Genomic DNA, 19358 nt, shown 5'->3' on the forward strand with positions numbered 1-19358 from the left:
AAATGTCTGCCTTCCTAATGTGTAATATCCCGGTCTCCTCACCATTATCCGAATCTTTGAGACATCAATTATGTATTAGTGCTTTCCAGTGGCTACACCCAGTCACTCCGTGTTTTTTTTTTTTTTTTACTTACAAATCTCCACTTAGAAATGAACTTGTCCAGTTAACCCCTCAGCCTGTTGAAGTCTTATGGTTATGGTTGTACTTTTTTTGCCGGTTTTCCTTATATAAACTCCTGTGTTTTTCTAATTTTATTTACGGTATCTTTCTGATGTATTGTCTCATATTCTGTTCACCGCATTTTTCATACTGCTAGGACCCGCCCTATTTCACGGTGCTGCCTGGCTGGGAGTATAGACAGGAGGCTGGAAGGGAGCTGCTGATTCCTTGTGCTGCTGCTGGAGACCCCTTCCCGACTATCACATGGAGAAAGGTATGTAAGCTAACAGACACTGCTCTGCAAGAGGTGGGTCTTTGGTAAGAGGAGCATTATTTTGGAGAAGGGTCTGGGCAGGTGGTGCATCTTTCTGGTGCAGGGTCTTGGCAGGAGGAGCATCCTTCTGGAGAAGGCTGTGAGCAGGCAGTTCATTGTTCTGGGGAGGGTTTTGGATAGGCAAAGCTGGACCAGGGTCTGGACAGGTGGAACATTGTTGTGGAGCAGAGACAGAGTAGATTGATCATTGCTTTTGAGTATGGTCTCGGTAGACAGAGCATTGTTCTGGAGCGGGATATGGGTAGATGGAGCATTGTTGTGGAGAGGCATCAGAGTAGGCAGAGAATTATTCTGTGAAGCCGTCTGGATATGTGAAGTTCTGTTCTTGAAAGGAGTATTGTTCTTTGGCATGGTCTGGGAAGATATTATTGGGCTATCATTTTGGAAGCAAATTACATATGCATGTGAAGGAGGAGTAGTAGTTGTGTGGCAGATGGGGTGGAACATAAGTTCAGATGTGACAGTGAAAGATGGCTACCCATATTTAGGACATACACAAGCTTGTTTATTAGCTAGCTGATTCGGTGCTGACTTCAGATATAAAGGTCAAGGGCAGAATTTGAGGCCATCAGATTTCACGCAGATCTTTGCTGAGCTATGTGCATCTTCAGTGATAACGTCATTTCAGACAATTCTTCACTTCTTGTTTCTGGAGTTAATAGGACTGTAAAGCGCAGATAGAAGTGTGTTAACGAAATCCTTCTACATTGTTGCTATCATTTTATGTATCTGCTTTCCCCATTCCTCTGCATTTACCAGCACACTGTGAGCCACACCTCTTCTGCGTTCCTTCCCCTGAGATAAGTAGTGGGAATTCCATAAACTGGAACGGTGACAGAGCTGCCTTATATGCAGCATTGTGTGACCCAGATATCATTAGAAGATGCATAACAAACCACTCACCCTCCATTGTATAGCCACAAGATGTTTACTGTGCTCCTCTCCTGATGGAATTCACATTCCTCACAGGGTGGCGCTCCTCATTTAATGCTCGGTAGGGTGAAGGGGGTCTTGCAGTCCAGGTTCTGTTTTTCTTCAGAGTTTGTACATTGCTCTTTTAAGTTCATTCTTCTTGGATAATTGTCCACAAATGAAGGGGAAGACTGCTTTTTTTTTTTTTTTTTTAATGTTGCGAAGCACTTTTGGCTCCTCCTGTGATTTTCATTCACACAGAAGTCCACACTGAGTTGTAAAAATGATAAATTCATATTTATATGTTCTAGTAGTTCAGTGCAAATCAGTTTTCTAGAAAGTCTCAGGATAGACCTAATAGGAAGGCAAGGCATGCTGGTCTTTGTTATTGTAATTAGTATTGGATTTGAAATATGCCTTTTTATCTGGAAGTTGTGCTATACACTGGTCTTAGAATTGTGCTGTACACTGTGTCTTGAGATGGTGCTGTGGTTTGCATCCCAGGGTTGTGCTGTACTCTGTGTTCAGTAGTTGCGCTATACTATGTCCCTGGGTTGTGGCAAACCCTGTGTCGCTGGTAGGTTTACAATATACTGTGTGTCTGAGGATTGCAACATACATCATGACTTGGGGCTGTAGTATCCTCTGTGTTCCATATTGTGGTTTCAATTTGTCTGTTCTGTAGGTGGGAAGACCTTCATCCAGTAAGCACAGCGTGCTGCCTAGTGGCTCCCTGCAGTTTCGGTCACTCAGCAAGGAAGATCATGGAGAATGGGAATGTGTTGCTAGCAATGTTGTGACGAGTATCACTGCCAGTGCACACCTCACTGTTATTGGTAAGTCAAGATAAACTAGTGGCGTGCACATTGATTTATATGAGAAGAAGAATAAGAGATTCTTATTATATAGCTGCTGGGTTCTGTTCACAGAACATGGCTTCACTTCAACAAATTGTTGTGGAAATCAGAGCCACTGTAGATATTAAAATGTACCAGGTGATAGGTGAGGTGTCATGTGACCACCAAATGTCACCATACACGAGTGAGACGTCAGATGTCACCAGACAACTTTGGGATGTCACCAAACATGAGCAGGACCACAGATGTCACCTAATGTGGGCAAAATATTAGAGCTCTTTAGAAATGAGTAGGGTGCCGATAGAAACAACTAAGTTACAAGACACAAATGGGAAATCAAACAACACCATGCACAGGTGGTATGGAACCAGACCTTGGTGAGGGGTAGGACATCAGATGTCCCCAGACACAGGTGGGAATTTAGATGTCACTAGACACAGGTGGCATGTCACAGGTCACCAAAAGCAAGTCGGGTGTCAACAACATTATAGTGTGTTGTCACCAAACCCAGGTGGAGGATGTCAAATGTCATCAGACACAGATCAAATATCAAATGTCAGCAGACACAGGTGAGATGTCATTAGATGCAGACACGTTTTTACATGTCTCCAGACGTGGGTAGGGTGTCACCAGAAATGAAATGGGTAAGATGTCACAAGGCACAAGTGGGTTATGAGAGGTCATCAGGCATGGGTAGTATAGCAGATGTTATGAGGCATGGGTAGTATAGCAGATGTTATGAGGCATGGGTAGTATAGCAGATGTTAGGAGGCATGGGTAGTATAGCAGATGTTATGAGGCATGGATAGTAGAGCAGATGTTATGAGGCATGGGTAGTAGAGCAGATGTTATGAGGCATGGGTAGTAGAGCAGATGTTATGAGGCATGGGTAGTATAGAAGATGTTATGAGGCATGGGTAGTAGAGCAGATGTTATGAGGCATGGGTAGTATAGTAGATGTTATGAGGCATGGGTAGTATAGAAGATGTTATGAGGCATGGGTAGTAGAGCAGATGTTATGAGGCATGGGTAGTATAGTAGATGTTATGAGGCATGGGTAGTATAGTAGATGTTATGAGGCATGGGTAGTATAGAAGATGTTATGAGGCATGGGTAGTATAGAAGATGTTATGAGGCATGGGTAGTATAGAAGATGTTATGAGGCATGGGTAGTAGAGCAGATGTTATGAGGCATGGGTAGTATAGCAGATGTTATGAGGCATGGGTAGTATAGAAGATGTTATGAGGCATGGGTAGTATAGCAGATGTTATGAGGCATGGGTAGTATAGCAGATGTTATGAGGCATGGGTAGTATAGAAGATGTTATGAGGTATGGGTAGTGTAGTAGATGTTATGAGGCATGGGTAGTGTAGCAGATGTCATGAGGCATGGGTAGTATAGCAGATGTTATGAGGCATGGGTAGTATAGCAGATGTTATGAGGCATGGGTAGTATAGAAGATGTTATGAGGTATGGGTAGTGTAGTAGATGTTATGAGGCATGGGTAGTGTAGCAGATGTCATGAGGCATGGGTAGTGTAGAAGATGTTATGAGGCATGGGTAGTAAATCTGATGTTGCCAAACACAGGATATCAGATGTCATCAGAAACCGGTGGAATGTCACAGGTAACAAGACATGGGTTGAATCCCATCATATAGTTATGAGATGTCAGATGTCTGCAAACACAAATGTGATGTCACCAGACAAAGGTGGGATTACACCAGATGTAGGTGAAATTTTAGGTGTCTCCAAACATAGGTAGGGTGCAACCAGAAACAAAATATGAGATGTTACCAGGCACAGGTGGTGTATATAATATCGCAAGGTACAGGTGGACTGTAGGATGTTGCAAAACACAGGCGAGAAGTTTGATGTTCCCAGACGTGAGTGAGATGTCTCTAGACACAGGTGGCATCTCAGATGTTGTCAGGAATGAGCTTGAGGTCAGAAATTATGAGACAGAAGTGGAATGTCAAATTTTACTAGGCACAGGTGGCATGTCACCATATGTGGACAAGATGTAAGATGCCTCTGCACATGTGAGAAATACCACCCTAAACAGGCAAGCTATCAGATGTCACCAGGTGCAAGTAAGTTATCAGATGTAACTAGGCACAGGTAGGATATCAGATGTCAGTAGGCACAGATAGGATATCGGATGTCACTACAGGTGGCATATCAGATGTTGCCATACACAGGGAAGACGTCAGATGTCATCAAGCATAGATAGGATGTCAGATGGCAACAGACCATAATGGAATGTCATTGGACACAGGTGGGATAGCATACATTACCAGACATGATTGCATTGTCACGTCACCAAGCATGTGTAAAGCTGGACAGACCCTGATAGATTTTTTTTAAATTTAATTCAGCCTGTAGGCTAAACAAATTAAATCTAAAACCAGCCATACATGAATTGAAATTCAGCCGGGTTCAGCGGGGACCAGCCAAAATTCGATCCATGTATGGGCAGACTGATTGTACCCAAGTTGATCCATCAGTCGACTTGGGTACAACCAGTGTGGTGGAATTTATACATACGATTACTGCTGGTGGCTATAGCCACTACTAGTAATCCTCGGGTTCTGCTAGCCAGGATGGCTCCCCGTGCCCCCCACACGCAGTATTGATGGGGGAATCGAGCAATATTCTTTCCTTCCACAGCTGAGGCTGCCAGGTGTCATAATGCCTGAATAGTGTCTTCATCTGAATGAATGCAGGTGCTCTTCTGTCAACAATTTTTCGCCTGACTTCTTGGATTGAAAATTGTTGGGTATAGTGGTTGAGTTTGGTTAGTTCATTAGTCAGCTTTACATGCCAGATATCACCAGACACGGGTAAAATCACAAATAGACATGGGTGAAATATCCTGTTAACGTCAGACATCTCACTTGGATCTGATATCAGACACAGGTGAGGTGTTGGATGGTACAAGATCCAAGGCTAATGCTACCAGAAAGGACTGGGATATGTCAGAAGTCACCAGGCATGGATGGTTTTATTGGATTGCCCTAGACATGACTGGAATATACCACATTGGTTAGAGATCTGATGTCATTTTGGCATTTTAAGGATTTAAGAAAATATGTGGGATGGATCTCACTACACACAGATATGATGTCAGATGTCACCATACAGAAGTGAGATGTACATGTCTCCAGACACCGATGGGATGTTAGATCTTAACTGCCAGGTGGCTCCTGAAAACTGTCCCAGACCTAGCCTATCTTATCCTGGGGTGCAGTAAATAAGTCAGAGCAGAATGTTAACACTGTGTGTGAATCGCTAATAGACTGTCACATAGTGTGATAGATGTGGGGAGCCAGTGTTCTCTATTCACTTGGAGCACTTCTATATCACAAGTCATGACACAGAAGATATGGCTGACAGGTAGTGTAAAGGTGGTGCAGGAGTGAACAGGGAATTCTAATATGCAGCAGTCTGTCATTAGATTGGGATGATTAAACAGAACTCCCCCCCCCATAACAGATGTCTCTTTTTACATCAGGAGTCATCAATGTCCCCCTTTTACATTAAGGTTCCTATAAGAATCCACCTTACATCAGGGTCCACATCATAGTGCCCCCATCAGTTGTCCCCATCAGAGTGCCCCCATACATTGTTTGCATCAAAGTTCCCCCTTACATCAGCTGTCTTCATCCATGCCCCCTCACATTTGTTGTCCCCATCAAACTGCTTCCTACATAAACTGTCCACACCAGTGTGTCCCCTTACATCAGCTTCCCCCTCAAGGTGCCCTTTTACATCAAATGTCCCTATCAGAGCTTCCCCTACAACAGTTGCCCCCATCAGAGTGCCCCCTTACATCAGCTACCTGCATCAGAGTGCCACATCGGCTACCGGCACCCAAGTGCCACCTTGGATCGGCTACCGGAACCCAAGTGTCCCTTTGCATCAACCAGACTGGCTCATGGATCAGTGGATGTACTTTGAGATCTAGGGAGGGGTGCAACTAAAGTGCGTGTGTGTGTGGTGGAGGGGAGGGGGGCCTTACCCAGCACTTCCCTAGATCTGCCTGACATCTTAGCCATGTATGGTGAAATCTGACTTCCCACCTGTATTTGTAGACATATGGCACACGCTCAGGGCCGGTGTTAGACTATTTTGCACCCTAAGCAAGACCAGGTACTTGACCCCCCCCCCCCCACCAGCACCAATATTAAAGACAAAGTCGGTGTCATGGATCGACTGTATCTGTGGCTGGCAGTGGCAGGGTGACAGTTGCAGTGAGTGGAGGTTGATGAATCCACACTCTGACAGGCCCCAGGCTGGAATTCCCCAGGCAATGGGGGGAGATCAGCAGGCAGCCCATCCCACTGCCACACACAGAGAACACCTGAACAGAGCGATCCCACACAGTGACCGATCCAACACAACACACCACCATCAACACTGACACAATTCAGCAAGCACTTGAAGAGAAGGCTGTTGGTTAGTAATGGTGTCATCACTCACTGACACATTGCACATGTGATGGATGGCTGGCCGGGTCACACTCACACAGACATGAGATATAGTCAGACATTACCTTCCTCCTCAGGCGCAGCTCCGCCTCCACTGATGAATCGGAAGAGAAGGGCTGGAACTCCACAGTGGTCAGCAACCACCTTCCGGCTTGCAGTAAGGGACTGAGTCTGAGAGGAACACTGGAAGGAGCAGCAGCTCAGCTGCTAAACTTGCCCTAGACACCCGGCATCTTCCTCTGTACTTTCTTCTTCCCCTCTGCAGCCCCTTCTCTCAGCTAAAGGATCATTCATAATGTGGTGGCGTCCCACACCGAGAGTACCGGCCTGTGCTGTGCCCAGGTGCTCCTGGATGGCAGTGCGCCCTAGTTTGCCTAGTGGAAGCACTCGCCCTGCACATGCTAACAACTTTCTTGACATTTAGCATCCCACCTGTGTATGGTGACATCTGAAATCTCATGTCTACTGATCTGAGCACTTCCTGCTATGTCATATTGCTTTCCTGTCTGTAGGTACCAGCCCGCACGCCCCTTCCAATGTGCGAGTTGTGGTGTCCATGAACACGGCCAATGTGACCTGGGAGGCTGGGTACGACGGAGGATTTGAGCAGACATTCTCAGTTTGGTATGGAGCTCTGTGAGTCATCCCAGCATGCTTTGCAGCTTCTATCTCCACACTGTCTTTATGTGTCTGTCATGCTTTGTCGGGGATGTTAGCCTTGCATTCCTGCTGTGACATATAGAGAGCCACCTATATGTCTGTATGATATATGTGTGTTTGTATATACACCAGAGATGTATATATTATGCCGCACACATATAAAGGATGCCACTTCATGTTTGCACTATGATAATTTGTGATTATTAGTCATGTGTTTAAGATCTATGTATGATATTTGCATCTGGTGAGACACCATAGACTGAGACTGCATCTTTTCCTGCCTTGTTTTGTTGTACATTTTTTACCCTGAATAGAAAAACATGCAAATAATGGGAAGACTGTAACAGTGTGCAGGACAAGCAGAAAATGCATTTCCAGTGAAGAAGAATTGTATGTGTCTCCTCTCCACACACCCTGCATTGTTATTCCTCTCCACACATACATCACACACCCTGCATAAGGTTTCCTCCCTATACCTTGACCACACATCCCGCATCGTTCCTCTTTTCCACAAACTGACCACACACCCTGCATCACTTCTCTTCTCGACACCCTGACCACACACTCTACATTGCTCCTCCTCACGACACCCTGACCACACACTGCCTAACCACACTTTGCATCACCCCTTCTCTTCACACTTTAACCCCACACCCTGCATCACTTTTCCTCTCCACATCCCAACACACACCCTGCTTCGCTCCTTCTCTCTACATCCTGATCACACAATTTGAACAAACCCTACAATGCTCCTCCTCTCCACCCTTTGAGCACGTGGATTGAACACACTTACATGCATCACTCCTCCATCCATACCCTGACCACTTAGTCTGAACACACCTTGCATCAGACTTTCTCTCCACATTCTGAATACAACTTGCTTTGCCTCTTCTCTTCACATGCTGGCTACAGCATCATTCCTCTTCCTCATACCCTGACCACATACCCTGCATCATTCCTCCTCTTCACACCCTGATCACGTACCCTGCATCATTCCTCCTCCTCCGCATACCCTGACCGCATACCCTGCATCATTCCTCCTCCTCATACCCTGACCACGTACCCTGCATCATTCCTCCTCCTCATACCCTGACCACGTACGTTGCATCATTCCTCCTCTTCATGCCGTGACCACGTACCCTGCATCATTCCTCCTCTTCACGCCCTGATCACGTACCCTGCATCATTCCTCCTCCTCCTCATACCCTGACTACGTACCCTGCATCATTCCTCCTCCTCATACCCTGACCACGTACGTTGCATCATTCCTCCTCTGCACGCCCTGACCACGTACGTTGCATCATTCCTCCTCTTCACGCCCTGACCAGGTACCTTGCATCATTCCTCCTCTTCACACCCTGACTACGTACCTTGCATCATACCTCCTCTTCACGCCCTGACCACGTACCCTGCATCATTCCTCCTCTTCACGCCCTGACCATGTACCCTGCATCATTCCTGCTCTTCACACCCTGACCAACCTGTTGTTCCCCTTAGAAAGAGATAATACTGAATGTTGCGTTCAATTATAGTTGTAACAAATCTGGGCAATTCAAGCTGAGAATATGATGATTAAATACATAAGCAGAGGTTATCTTCTTTGTGAAGCACAGAGATTTCAACTGCTGATGTTTCCTGCAGAAGTCAGACTGGGAATTTGTCTCCCAAAACCTCCATGATGGCTCTTGTGGTCAGGCTTTGCACATTAAAATAATTACATTTTTATGTTTCCTTAACGAGCATGAAAAATGCCTCTCAAACAGGCTCTTCCTGGTTCCAAACTGCAGGCACTAAGCAGTAATTCAGTCTGGAACTTTAGGCCAAAGTGACTTCCACTGTATGATCAAACGTTTGTGGACATCTGACCATCACACCTACAATATACAGGTTTGTTAAATATGCCTTTCCAAAACATGCATGGATACACAACTGTACAACACTTTGGGGCTATAACAGGTTCCACTGGAAAATGTGTCTGTGGGAATTTGACACATTTAGTAAAAAGAGCATTTGTGAGGTCTAGTACTGATGTTGAATGAGAAGGTCTGGCACACAATAGGCATTTGAGTATATCACAAAGATTTTCAATAGGGTTGAGGTCAAGGCTCTGTGAAGGCAACTCAGGTTCCTCCACAGTAAGCTCATCAAACCATATCATTTTGGACCTGACTTTTGCGCACAGCCACGTCCTAAAACTGTCATCACATGATTGGAAGCACACAGTTGTTTAATATTTCTTTGTATGCTGCAACATTAACAAGAACCTGCATTGGAAACACCTGCACTCAATTACTATAGGAGGGGGTGTCACATCATTTTTGTCATATAGTATGTAAGATTATCAGGTGTCCACAAATCTTTGATCATATAGTGTATATTCAAACCCTGAATATGCTTGACCCTGCTTCCCTCCCTCCCTTTTGAGTCACTGCAGCCTTTCCATCTGTCTTTCTTTCATGTGATCTCCCTGAAAGGCTGTGGGATGTAAATGGTGCCTGTCACATGAAGGTACTGATCTGCTCTGTCTTTGTATTTACTTAACACAGTGTCCCAACTTGTAAGTCAGTGCCTCAAGGTGGTCATGTGAGCTTTGCATAGGAAGAACCAGGGGCAAGTTAAAAGCCTGGGCACAATGTCTAGCCATCTATCACTTGGCTGTCGTGGAGGAGTCCAAGTTGGCAGCTCCCAGAACACTGCAACAGCCCTGTACAGGCTCCCTAGAGGAATAGATTTTGAGCACTTTGCTGCTATCCTCAGGGTACTTGAGTCTAGTCATTTTTAATTGAAATGGAGATTGGTGTTTCCATGATCTGGGCACAGGCTTACTTTTTGAGGGAGGTAGAGCAGCCACCAAGTGCAATTGTTACAGGAAGTTAAGATCTGCCTATAACTTTAGCTTGCAATCTCCCTGGACCTACTGATTTACTTGACATTTTCCATAATAAGCAATATCTGTGTATCTGCTTGTTCTTTTTTCCATCATATGTTCAGTTTTAGTTGCCCTTGTGAATTGCTCACTTTAAAGGAAACTACATGGGCTGCTAGTTTCCTAGCTGCCATTGTGATCCTCTGGCTTCAGTACCTCTGAGTTACTGAACTGAAACAATTGTCCAAAGTTATGACTTTACACTGGTTTTGTTTTTTCTACATGCTTGATACTGGTCAGTGATTCAGTAAGTTCTAAGACAGAAACTGCCAGGTAACTAGCATTCCCAGATGGATGGCAGTTTTGACTGTCCCTTTTAGGCCTCTCAGTATAGGTGTCCTTTATTTTTTCAGATAGGAACATATAAATTGGCTTCCAGGGACACAGCCTCACTGGTGTCTGTCAAATGCACTAGGATGCCCAATTTTGCTAAATCCTCATCTTGTGAATGACTAAGTCTGAACCTATGAAAACGTAGCCAGTATGTTCCCTGGTTCTAGGGCCACCTACTTCAGCCCTGCCTTCATATGCTATAGTATAAGAAGGCTCATCCTATTACTAGATGGGGAGCCCTTCTCAGACACACATACAAGTGTGAACAACTTCTGCATTTAGCTGTAGTGGATTTTATAAAAACATAGATACAAAGTAAACTGGTGGGATTTTTCTGAATATTACAATGTTAGCACTTTACCAAAATGTATTTGTTGCTGCTTAGGCAATAGAGCATCTCACTGGTTGCTGCAGCTTATCAACTTGTCTAATAAGTAGTTGGCCTAATGAGCTCTAATGTTGACATTCACTTCTGAGTGAGAAAATTGTGGATGAACCAGGAGACTGCTGCTATTTCACATAGTAGACTCATTGATTGTAGAAAGTCATGGAACCAAGTTGGACACCTTAGAAAATGACAGAACATGGCATATGACAGGAACCCATCTCACATGGCGGATCATTGAGTGTCATTGGGACAAAGTGAGGAAAATACTACTGTACTTTAGATGACCTTTCTGAATTACTATATTTCCACCCATCCTTTGTACTGTTTGTTTAGGAGGTACATTAGCTGCTTTTCTAGGTTCCCTACTATTGGAGAAGAAAGACTTGGTAACTCTCACTGCAATGACTGGCTGAGTTGTGAAGAGACCATTGTTGAATTATTTAAACGGTTTATCTGATTCCCCCCCCCCCCTTTCTTCAAAGATATATTCCTGTGTAATGGGTTCTTGCCAAATTAAATGTGATTGTTGTTACTATATTTCCATATTTTGGCTTTGTAACAGGATGAAGCGTGCTCAGTTTGGGCCTCATGACTGGGTCTCCATGCCTGTAGCCAGTGGAGCCTCATTCCTGCTTGTAGAATCTCTGGACTCAGAGACGGAATATCAGTTCAGCGTTCTTGCACAAAACAAATTGGGGACCAGCTCTTTCAGTGAGGTGGTCACGGTGCGGACTTTAGGTGAGGCACAGATAGGTATTTCTATAGACTGAATTCTAACATACAGCTGTAATAGGGTATCCTCTAATAATGTCATCATATTCCTGACAGCCTTCCCTCTCACAACTCCGGAGCCTCTCCTGGTTTTGACCTCACCCCGCTGCCTAATAGCCAATCGGACCCAGCAAGGTGTACTGCTTTCCTGGCTCCCCCCAGCCAATCACAGCTTTCCACTCGATCGTTACATCATGGAGTTTCGCTTAGCAGAGAGATGGGAGATTCTCGATGACTCGATAGCTGGAACTGAGACCGAGATCTTGGCAAAAGAACTTTCCCAGGTAGGTGAAAGGTGTGTGGGAATTTGTTATAACCTTCTGCACTTGTGAGGACTTTTCATATTTCTTCATCTGACTATCATAACCTTTTGAAAACTATCTATATTGTAAAGGATCGGTCACTGTTTGTTGGATCCTGGGAAATTGAATCCCCTGATCATTCTTTCTATCTTTTTGGGACTCTTAATAGTGCAATCTCTGTTCCCAGCTCTGCAACCTTGCTGCAGGCATTACTAGGGGCTCCTAAAATCATTACTGAACCTATATGTTATGTTGTGGGGACATTAACAGGAGGAGTAGTGATGTCCATGGTGAATGGGCACAAAATACAAGAAGTATGTCAGCATGATCTCACAATTCATAAGAATAACAACCAGACTGTACCCTGAGATGTCTCACATTATAAGTCCCTACCCTGAGAATTCCCACATTACAAATTTATTTTTTGTATTCATTTATTTCATATGGCATTGTCTTTTATTTTTTAATGGTCTATCTAGATGGACTTGTGTCTTTTTTTTTCAACCAGACTATGTACCCTGAGATTTTCCACGTTACAGGAACCTACCCAGAGATTTCTCACATTATGGGTCCCTGTCCTGAGATTTCCCGCATTATGGGTGCCTACACTGAGGTTTCCCCACATTATGGGTTCTTGTTCTGAGATTTCCCACATTACATGTGCCTACACTGTGATTTCCCACATTATGGGTCCCTGTCCTGAGATTTCCCTCATTACATTTGCCTACACTGTGATTTCCCACATTATGGGTCCCTGTCCTAAGATTTCCCACATTATGGGTGCCTACACTGGGGTTTCCCACATTATGGGTCCTTGTCCTGAGATTTCCCACATTACATGTGCCTACACTGTGATTACCCTGAGGATTCCGACATTGGGTTTCTCTGCATTGAAATTTTTTCCACATTATGGGTGCCTACCCTTAGATTATCTACATTTGTTTATAGGGTTATGACATGTCCCATATTGATAGTCCTTGTTCAGCAGTAGCATGTCATGCAGCGTTTTGTTTTGTTTGTAGGAGACGTGGTACGAGTTCCGTGTTCTAGCTGTGATGCAGGATCTCATCAGTGAGCCCAGTAATATTGCAGGACTGTCCAGCACAGGTTGGTATTTGCAGATTCTTATATTACATTATATATTGTTATGGTTGCTGTGATGTGTGCCAGGATTGTGTCTGCACAGTGCCTGTTGGGTTTATACAAAGCTCAGCTGTGCCAGGTAATCTGTCTGCCAATCAGAGATTTTGCTTGCGTGCTTTACTGTTTGTCTTCTATTAGAACGCCTTCTGCTGGCTCCTCCCAGCCACATCACATTATGCATTGGAACCAAAGAACATTAAATATTAATCTACATCTGGAAATATGGATCTATAGATTTGAGCAGAATACATATGAATATTTATGTTAGTAGTTGAGCATCAGCCACTCTGGGACAGTACATAATGACTCACTGGTTGTTATAGTTTTCATTGATGTTACTATTTCTTTGAGAATTTCAACTTTTTCATTCTACAGATGTCTTCCCCTCTCCAGAACTTAGCGATGAAGGTTTTGCTCGCCCTGTTCTTGCCGGAATTGTCGCCACAATCTGTTTTTTGGCCGCAGCAGTTCTGTTCAGCACCCTAGCAGCATGTGTTGTCAACAGGCAGCGAAAACGCAAGTTGAAAAGGAAAAAAGGTGAGAGTGGAACTCACGGCGGATTTTTCTTCTCTTGGACATCTAACAAACGCAGAGCAGTAACATGGTTCATTTCTTTCCAACCACAAAACATCGGCCTGTCTCTTATTCAGTCTTAATCCTCTTACAACCTTTGCACATGACCTGATGAAACATAGTGACACTGCTCTAATACATAACTCATGTCTGTCTCCCAGGAACCTAACCCCTGGTCACTTTTATCGTATCACTCTTATTAAAGTGTAGCACCAAATAAAACTTTTTTTAGTATTAGTTGACGTGGGGAATGGCTAAAACTATTTTGTACTCATTTGCTCCATCTCTGGGCTAGTGTACCTGTTCCCACATCCCTTTTCCAGGATACAACTGTCATCTGCCCTATCCATCTGCCACAATACAGTGTACCTATACCCCCATCTCTTCTCCAGAATTCATATCTTCTAATCCTGCAGCACAGGACACAGTCTGAGTATTCATAGACCTGGGCTCGTTCCTTCAGGTTATAGGAAACCTTTTGCTAGTGTCCCAAGATGATGGACCTTTTCTCCTTTTATGGAGATATCACTCTTGGCTTAATTTTGTTTATTTTCGGATTCCTCAATCAACTCTTCACTGTTTTCTAATACCACAATAGAAGCAGTGCATCTGGATCAGTGCAACTTTGGTAAAACCTTGGGAGTCGTACCTGGACCCCATGCTGAGGCCTGTAATGATGCTTTTGGGTCCTGAATCCTTTGTACAATGCATAAATTCAGTCTCAGGGTATTTTACAGGTCCAGGACCATGGTCCATCCCCATGGAACCCAGACCCAGAAGACCCCTTCGGGGGTATGCACACAATGGACAGTATTACCTGGTATCTGACTGTTAGTCTTAAAAACGGTGCGATTGTAATGTATTAAGTTTACACTGCAAACTTTTCCCACTTTGTGTGGTAATCACAACACTGGTCACACACTTTACACTTTGCACATGCACCTAGAGCCCAGTAAAGTACTCAGGCACTTTCTTTGCTACAAAGACTTCGCTACAGGATGGTCTACACCCTGGTTGCTGCACACTCCTTCCAGATGCAATTTCTCTATATTCTGCACACTACGTGAGCACCCTACAGAAGAATACTCTCACCCATGGCTATGGTGAGCAAAAGGGAGCCATGGCAAAAACGCAAGCAATTATTCAATCTGCAGAAGGCCCACACAACCCTCAATGTCAGAGTGACAATGCTTCCCTTGCAGAGGAGCAGAACCATATTTTACCACAGTCCTCTACATCTGACTCTAGTTCCCTTTCAGGCACACAAGTGGCCTACCTGCCAAAGGCATGTTTTTCTGGAGCTATGCCACAATATTTTGGACAACAAACAGCTTTAACATAGAAATCTCTGTCCAGGGTTTCAGAATACCAAGCCCTTTCTCCAGATCCTCTAGCTCTTCCTGAATCAGAGCCTGATATGCCCAGTCTAGATGAAGTGGATATAGAAGGGAATGAAGAGGACCTAGGGGCAGAGTTAGAAGAGGGTGCAGAACATTTCTCGCTCCCAGACTCGTATACACCTGAAGTTGCAGCATAACACAATAAGCTGCTAATGTGGATATGTATTTGGCATTGTCAAGGCTTCAGCTTCAAAACCTAAGTTCAGCCCTTTCTTTTGGCATATGCCTTGGCACACACAGCCCACCAAGTCTTTCCCAAAGTTCTCTTTCAAAATGAAGGGGAATCCTCTCTCCTACAAGCAGATGGACTTATGTTACAATGTGCCTCTCTGGGTCCTAGATATGGGTTCAGTTGATGGTTTCAAAGGGGTACAAAATAGAGTTCAAATGTTTACCCCTTCACCACTTTCTTCTTTTTAAATTAACTAAAATCTGCCCAAGGACAGTCAGATTTGCACAATGCCCTGAACCATCTCTTGTCCCAGGCAGTAGTTGTGCTAGTATCCCCACAAGTCGGGTTCAAAGGATTCTAATCAAGGTTGTTCACGGAACTAAAGCCCATCAGGGTATTCATCCCATTCAGGATCTAAAATCCCTCAACAAATACCTTCAAATTCCCAAGTTTTGCATGGAATCTGCAAAGTCAGCTAATGTCTCTCTGAGACAATATGAATACCTGGCATCCATAGACATCCAGTCTATCTTCATATTCCCATTGATTCTACTTATCAGTAGTTTCTCTGCTTTGCAGTGGAACACAGTCATTTCCAGTTTGTTGCATTGCCTGGTGGCCAATCATCTGCTCGCAGAGTATTCACAAAGGTCCTAGTACCTTTTTCTTGTCTTTTTAAGAACTCACGGGTCATCAGGATGGCCTTCTCATGAAGAATTCATCTCCTTTCCAGCTATCCACAAATATCCACAAGACAATTCAGATGCTCCAGGCTAGGATCTCCAGCGCAGCCTTGAAAATAGGGAAGTCTTTCTTTTCTTAAAACTGGAAAGTGATATTAGCCAAACTCTTCATCAACATCACAGAGTAATAAGGATAGCCCTACAAAACTGGACCTCCCTTCTGCAAGGATACCCAACCAGGGTGCAATCAGACTGTAGGCTGTAGCCTACATCAACCTCCAAGGGGGGACCAGGAGTCTTGCAGCCCTTCAGGAAGCAAGCGACATAATGTCATGGATGGAGACTTGCTGTACAGTGATCTCTGCAGTCCACATCTCAGGAATGGACAACTGCAAAGCCGAGTACCTCAGCTGCCCTCACCTGGATCAAGGGTAATAGGCCCTTCACCCTGACATCTTCAGCCTGATATGTTAGACATAGCTGGCATCAGATCCCTTGATAATCCTCTGGTCTCTGTTCAGCTGAATCTTTGCCTTCCCTCCAGTTCAAATTCTACCTTGTCTGCACCACAAAAGCGAGCAAGAGAAGAAACTGGTGACCCTCATTACACCAGACTGGCTTGAACCTGGTACGCAGACATACTTGGGCTACTAGGAAAGAACCCCTGGCTTCTCTCAATCAGGCCAGACCTACTCAGGGCCCCCTGTTCATGGCCGCTCAGGTCTTAAAAGACAGGAGTCTCTAAGTCTGTTCCTACTTTGCTAAAAGTAAGAAGTCACTTCCAGAAAGATCTAATATCCCTGGAAATCCTTCTTTGCCTGGTGTGAAACAAGGCATTTCAGTCCGAGAAATTACACTGTGTCTTGCATTTAGGCCTTCCTACAATCAGGACTTAACCAAAACTTGGCTTTAAAGGATAAGTTCACCTTTTTAGTAAAAAAAAATAATAAATGCACATTTTTTTTGCAGGTAAAAAAATGTGCATTTATTATTTTTGTTTGCAGGTGCCTGTAAAACATTGCCATGCCAGTCTCCTGCAGCTCTGTCAGCATATCTACTTGTCCGTACAGAATATATACTAGCAATCGCATATACTGACAGGAAGAATAAATGAACTACCACGACGCTCCACAGCACTGTGGTAGTTCATGGAGGATTACAAGCCGACAGCCACCAAGGCTTTCTCATTCGGCACTTGTCTCTCATCCACAAAAGACTGAATGAGTGACGTGGCTGGGCGGAGCGGGGGATGTTCTGATCATAACATGTTACACCCTGAATACGGATGCAACATGTTACGAAAGGTGAAGCACTCTGAATAGACAGGTTTCTGCCTCGTCTATTCTTTTTTCACAACCTCTGGCTTCACTTTCCTTTGTCAAAACCTTTATTTAAGGTGTGTCTCCAACCAGGCTCCACTTGCAGAACCCTGTGGTTCATTGGAACCTAAACTTGGTTCCCTCTGCCCTGCAGAAACCACCCTTTGAACCCATCAGGGATATCCCCTCAGATGACCTCTCCTGCAGTGTGGCCTTTTTGGTTGCTATCATGTCTTATAAGACTTGTTTCTGTGTTGGTGGCTCTCTTGTAAGCACCCATTCCTCATTCTTCACAATGACAAGGTAGTTCCTAGTCCAAGACCATCTTTTCTTCTTAAGGTGGTTATCAGTCTTCTACCTCAATGAAGATACAGCCCTCCCATCCTTGCCTGGATTTAGTCAGAGCCATAAGAGTCCACCTCAAAACAACTGTTTCTGTCAGGAAGATGGATTCTCTTTGTCCTATCCTCCGGACCTCACAAGGCGCTTCCTGCTTCCAGGTCTACCATTGCTTGGCGGATAAGACAACTGATCACTAGCGCTTACACTCTCAGTCTTCTTCTGTGCTTTTACATGGCCAGGTTGGTGGGAGTTTCCTGGGCATTTCACCACCAGGCCTCTGTACCCTACTATTGTACTCTTATTTAGCCACTAGGTAGTGCAAACGCAATCGGGTTATCTCTACTTTTTTCCACCCCAATTTCAGTTTGCGATTTAATATATCAATTGTATCTAGTAATACATATATTGTTGTCAACAGGAATGTTCTGAGTGTAAGGAATGTGGTTACCTATCACTAGCCCTGACAATAACAATCTTTCATCCTACTGTCCCATACTACAAGGACATATATGGTCTCTTTAGTAGTTTGGTGCGAACTAGTGACTCCTTAAGACTGTTAATATACTGCAAGTCCACGGTTGATGGATCTCCCGAATGTATAGATGTGAAGTCTATCATATCTTTACATAATTGTTGTATGTAGAACAGTCTTTACATAATTGTTGTATGTAGAACATTCTTTATGGCCATACCTAATATATAGATCTTCCACATAGGGCCCCGTCACATATGTTGGTAATATCAGTCACCCTAGTGAGAAGTAAAATTAAAACAAAAAATATTAGAGTATCTTAGGGGTAGGGTGCAAGTGATGGCCTTATATGCTTGATCATAGTACCCCAATAGGAGACTCTCCCACGATCAGGAGTAATATCATTGAATTAAGCACTAGGGTACATAAGCGCCTATAACGTGGTCCTTACCTTAATATCTAATCGTAATTATGTGTATAGGGTCTTAGTTGTATTTTATAGATTTTATCTTATACCATATTACTATATTTCTATTATTATTTTTATTTTTATTTTTACTTTACTGTATTCATCATCATGCATCACATGTGTTGTATACATGAAGCATGGAAGGCGTCCATGTGAACGTATGCCTATATGTTTTACATTCTACACCCACCGGCAACATTACTGTCATATGCACTGAAGGTGTTACACGCGTGCGCATGACGTGTATACACATGTATATATATATGTTTATGATAATGTCCTTCACTTCAATATACTCCTGGAGTAGGGCAGCCAGGGCCGTCTGACCACCCCATTTGATCTGTTATAAGGTGCATATAACAGTAAGCCCGTCAGAGGGGAATCTCCAGACAGGTCTTTTTCCCCTAAGGAGAGCCTCGTCAGAGGATGGGGGCGGGGTAGCAGTTCTGGTATCTGACCCAGTAGAGCGGGTTTGGCGCACGCGTACAGAGTGGCCGTCAGATGCGCGTGATGCGGGCTCACGTGATCGCGCAGACGGACCTTCCTCCTTATACTGCGCATGCGCATGTTGGTTCACGCATGCGCAGTGACGAGCATGGTACACTAGCGTGCGTTCCATACACTGGGTAAACCTGCAGCCAAGGAGGGAAGTC

At 44.2% G+C, this 19358-nt stretch overlaps 1 protein-coding gene across 5 annotated transcripts in view; it reads left to right on the top strand.

Moving 5' to 3' along the window:
- LOC149441807 (protein turtle homolog B-like) overlaps positions 1–19358 on the top strand; it is an 89780-nt gene that overhangs the window by 43121 nt on the left and 27301 nt on the right. For 4 of the 5 annotated variants that reach the window (XR_016307293.1, XM_089656867.1, XM_089656868.1 and 1 more), the window contains exons 10-16: positions 318–434; positions 2092–2242; positions 7265–7388; positions 11622–11797; positions 11888–12114; positions 13155–13239; positions 13651–13812. Coding sequence is in view for 4 of the 5 variants with exons in the window: in XM_089656867.1 (XP_089512993.1) it covers positions 318–434; positions 2092–2242; positions 7265–7388; positions 11622–11797; positions 11888–12114; positions 13155–13239; positions 13651–13812 (1042 nt within the window). In the remaining variant the exon portion in view is untranslated. The remainder of the gene's footprint in view (positions 1–317; positions 435–2091; positions 2243–7264; positions 7389–11621; positions 11798–11887; positions 12115–13154; positions 13240–13650; positions 13813–19358) is intronic. The other variant, XM_089656866.1, reaches the window with a different exon arrangement.

The sequence above is a fragment of the Staurois parvus genome, unplaced genomic scaffold, assembly GCF_062004578.1.
Source record: "Staurois parvus isolate SC_StPar_1 unplaced genomic scaffold, SC_StPar_1.0 ptg000943l, whole genome shotgun sequence".
Lineage (NCBI taxonomy): Eukaryota > Metazoa > Chordata > Amphibia > Anura > Ranidae > Staurois > Staurois parvus.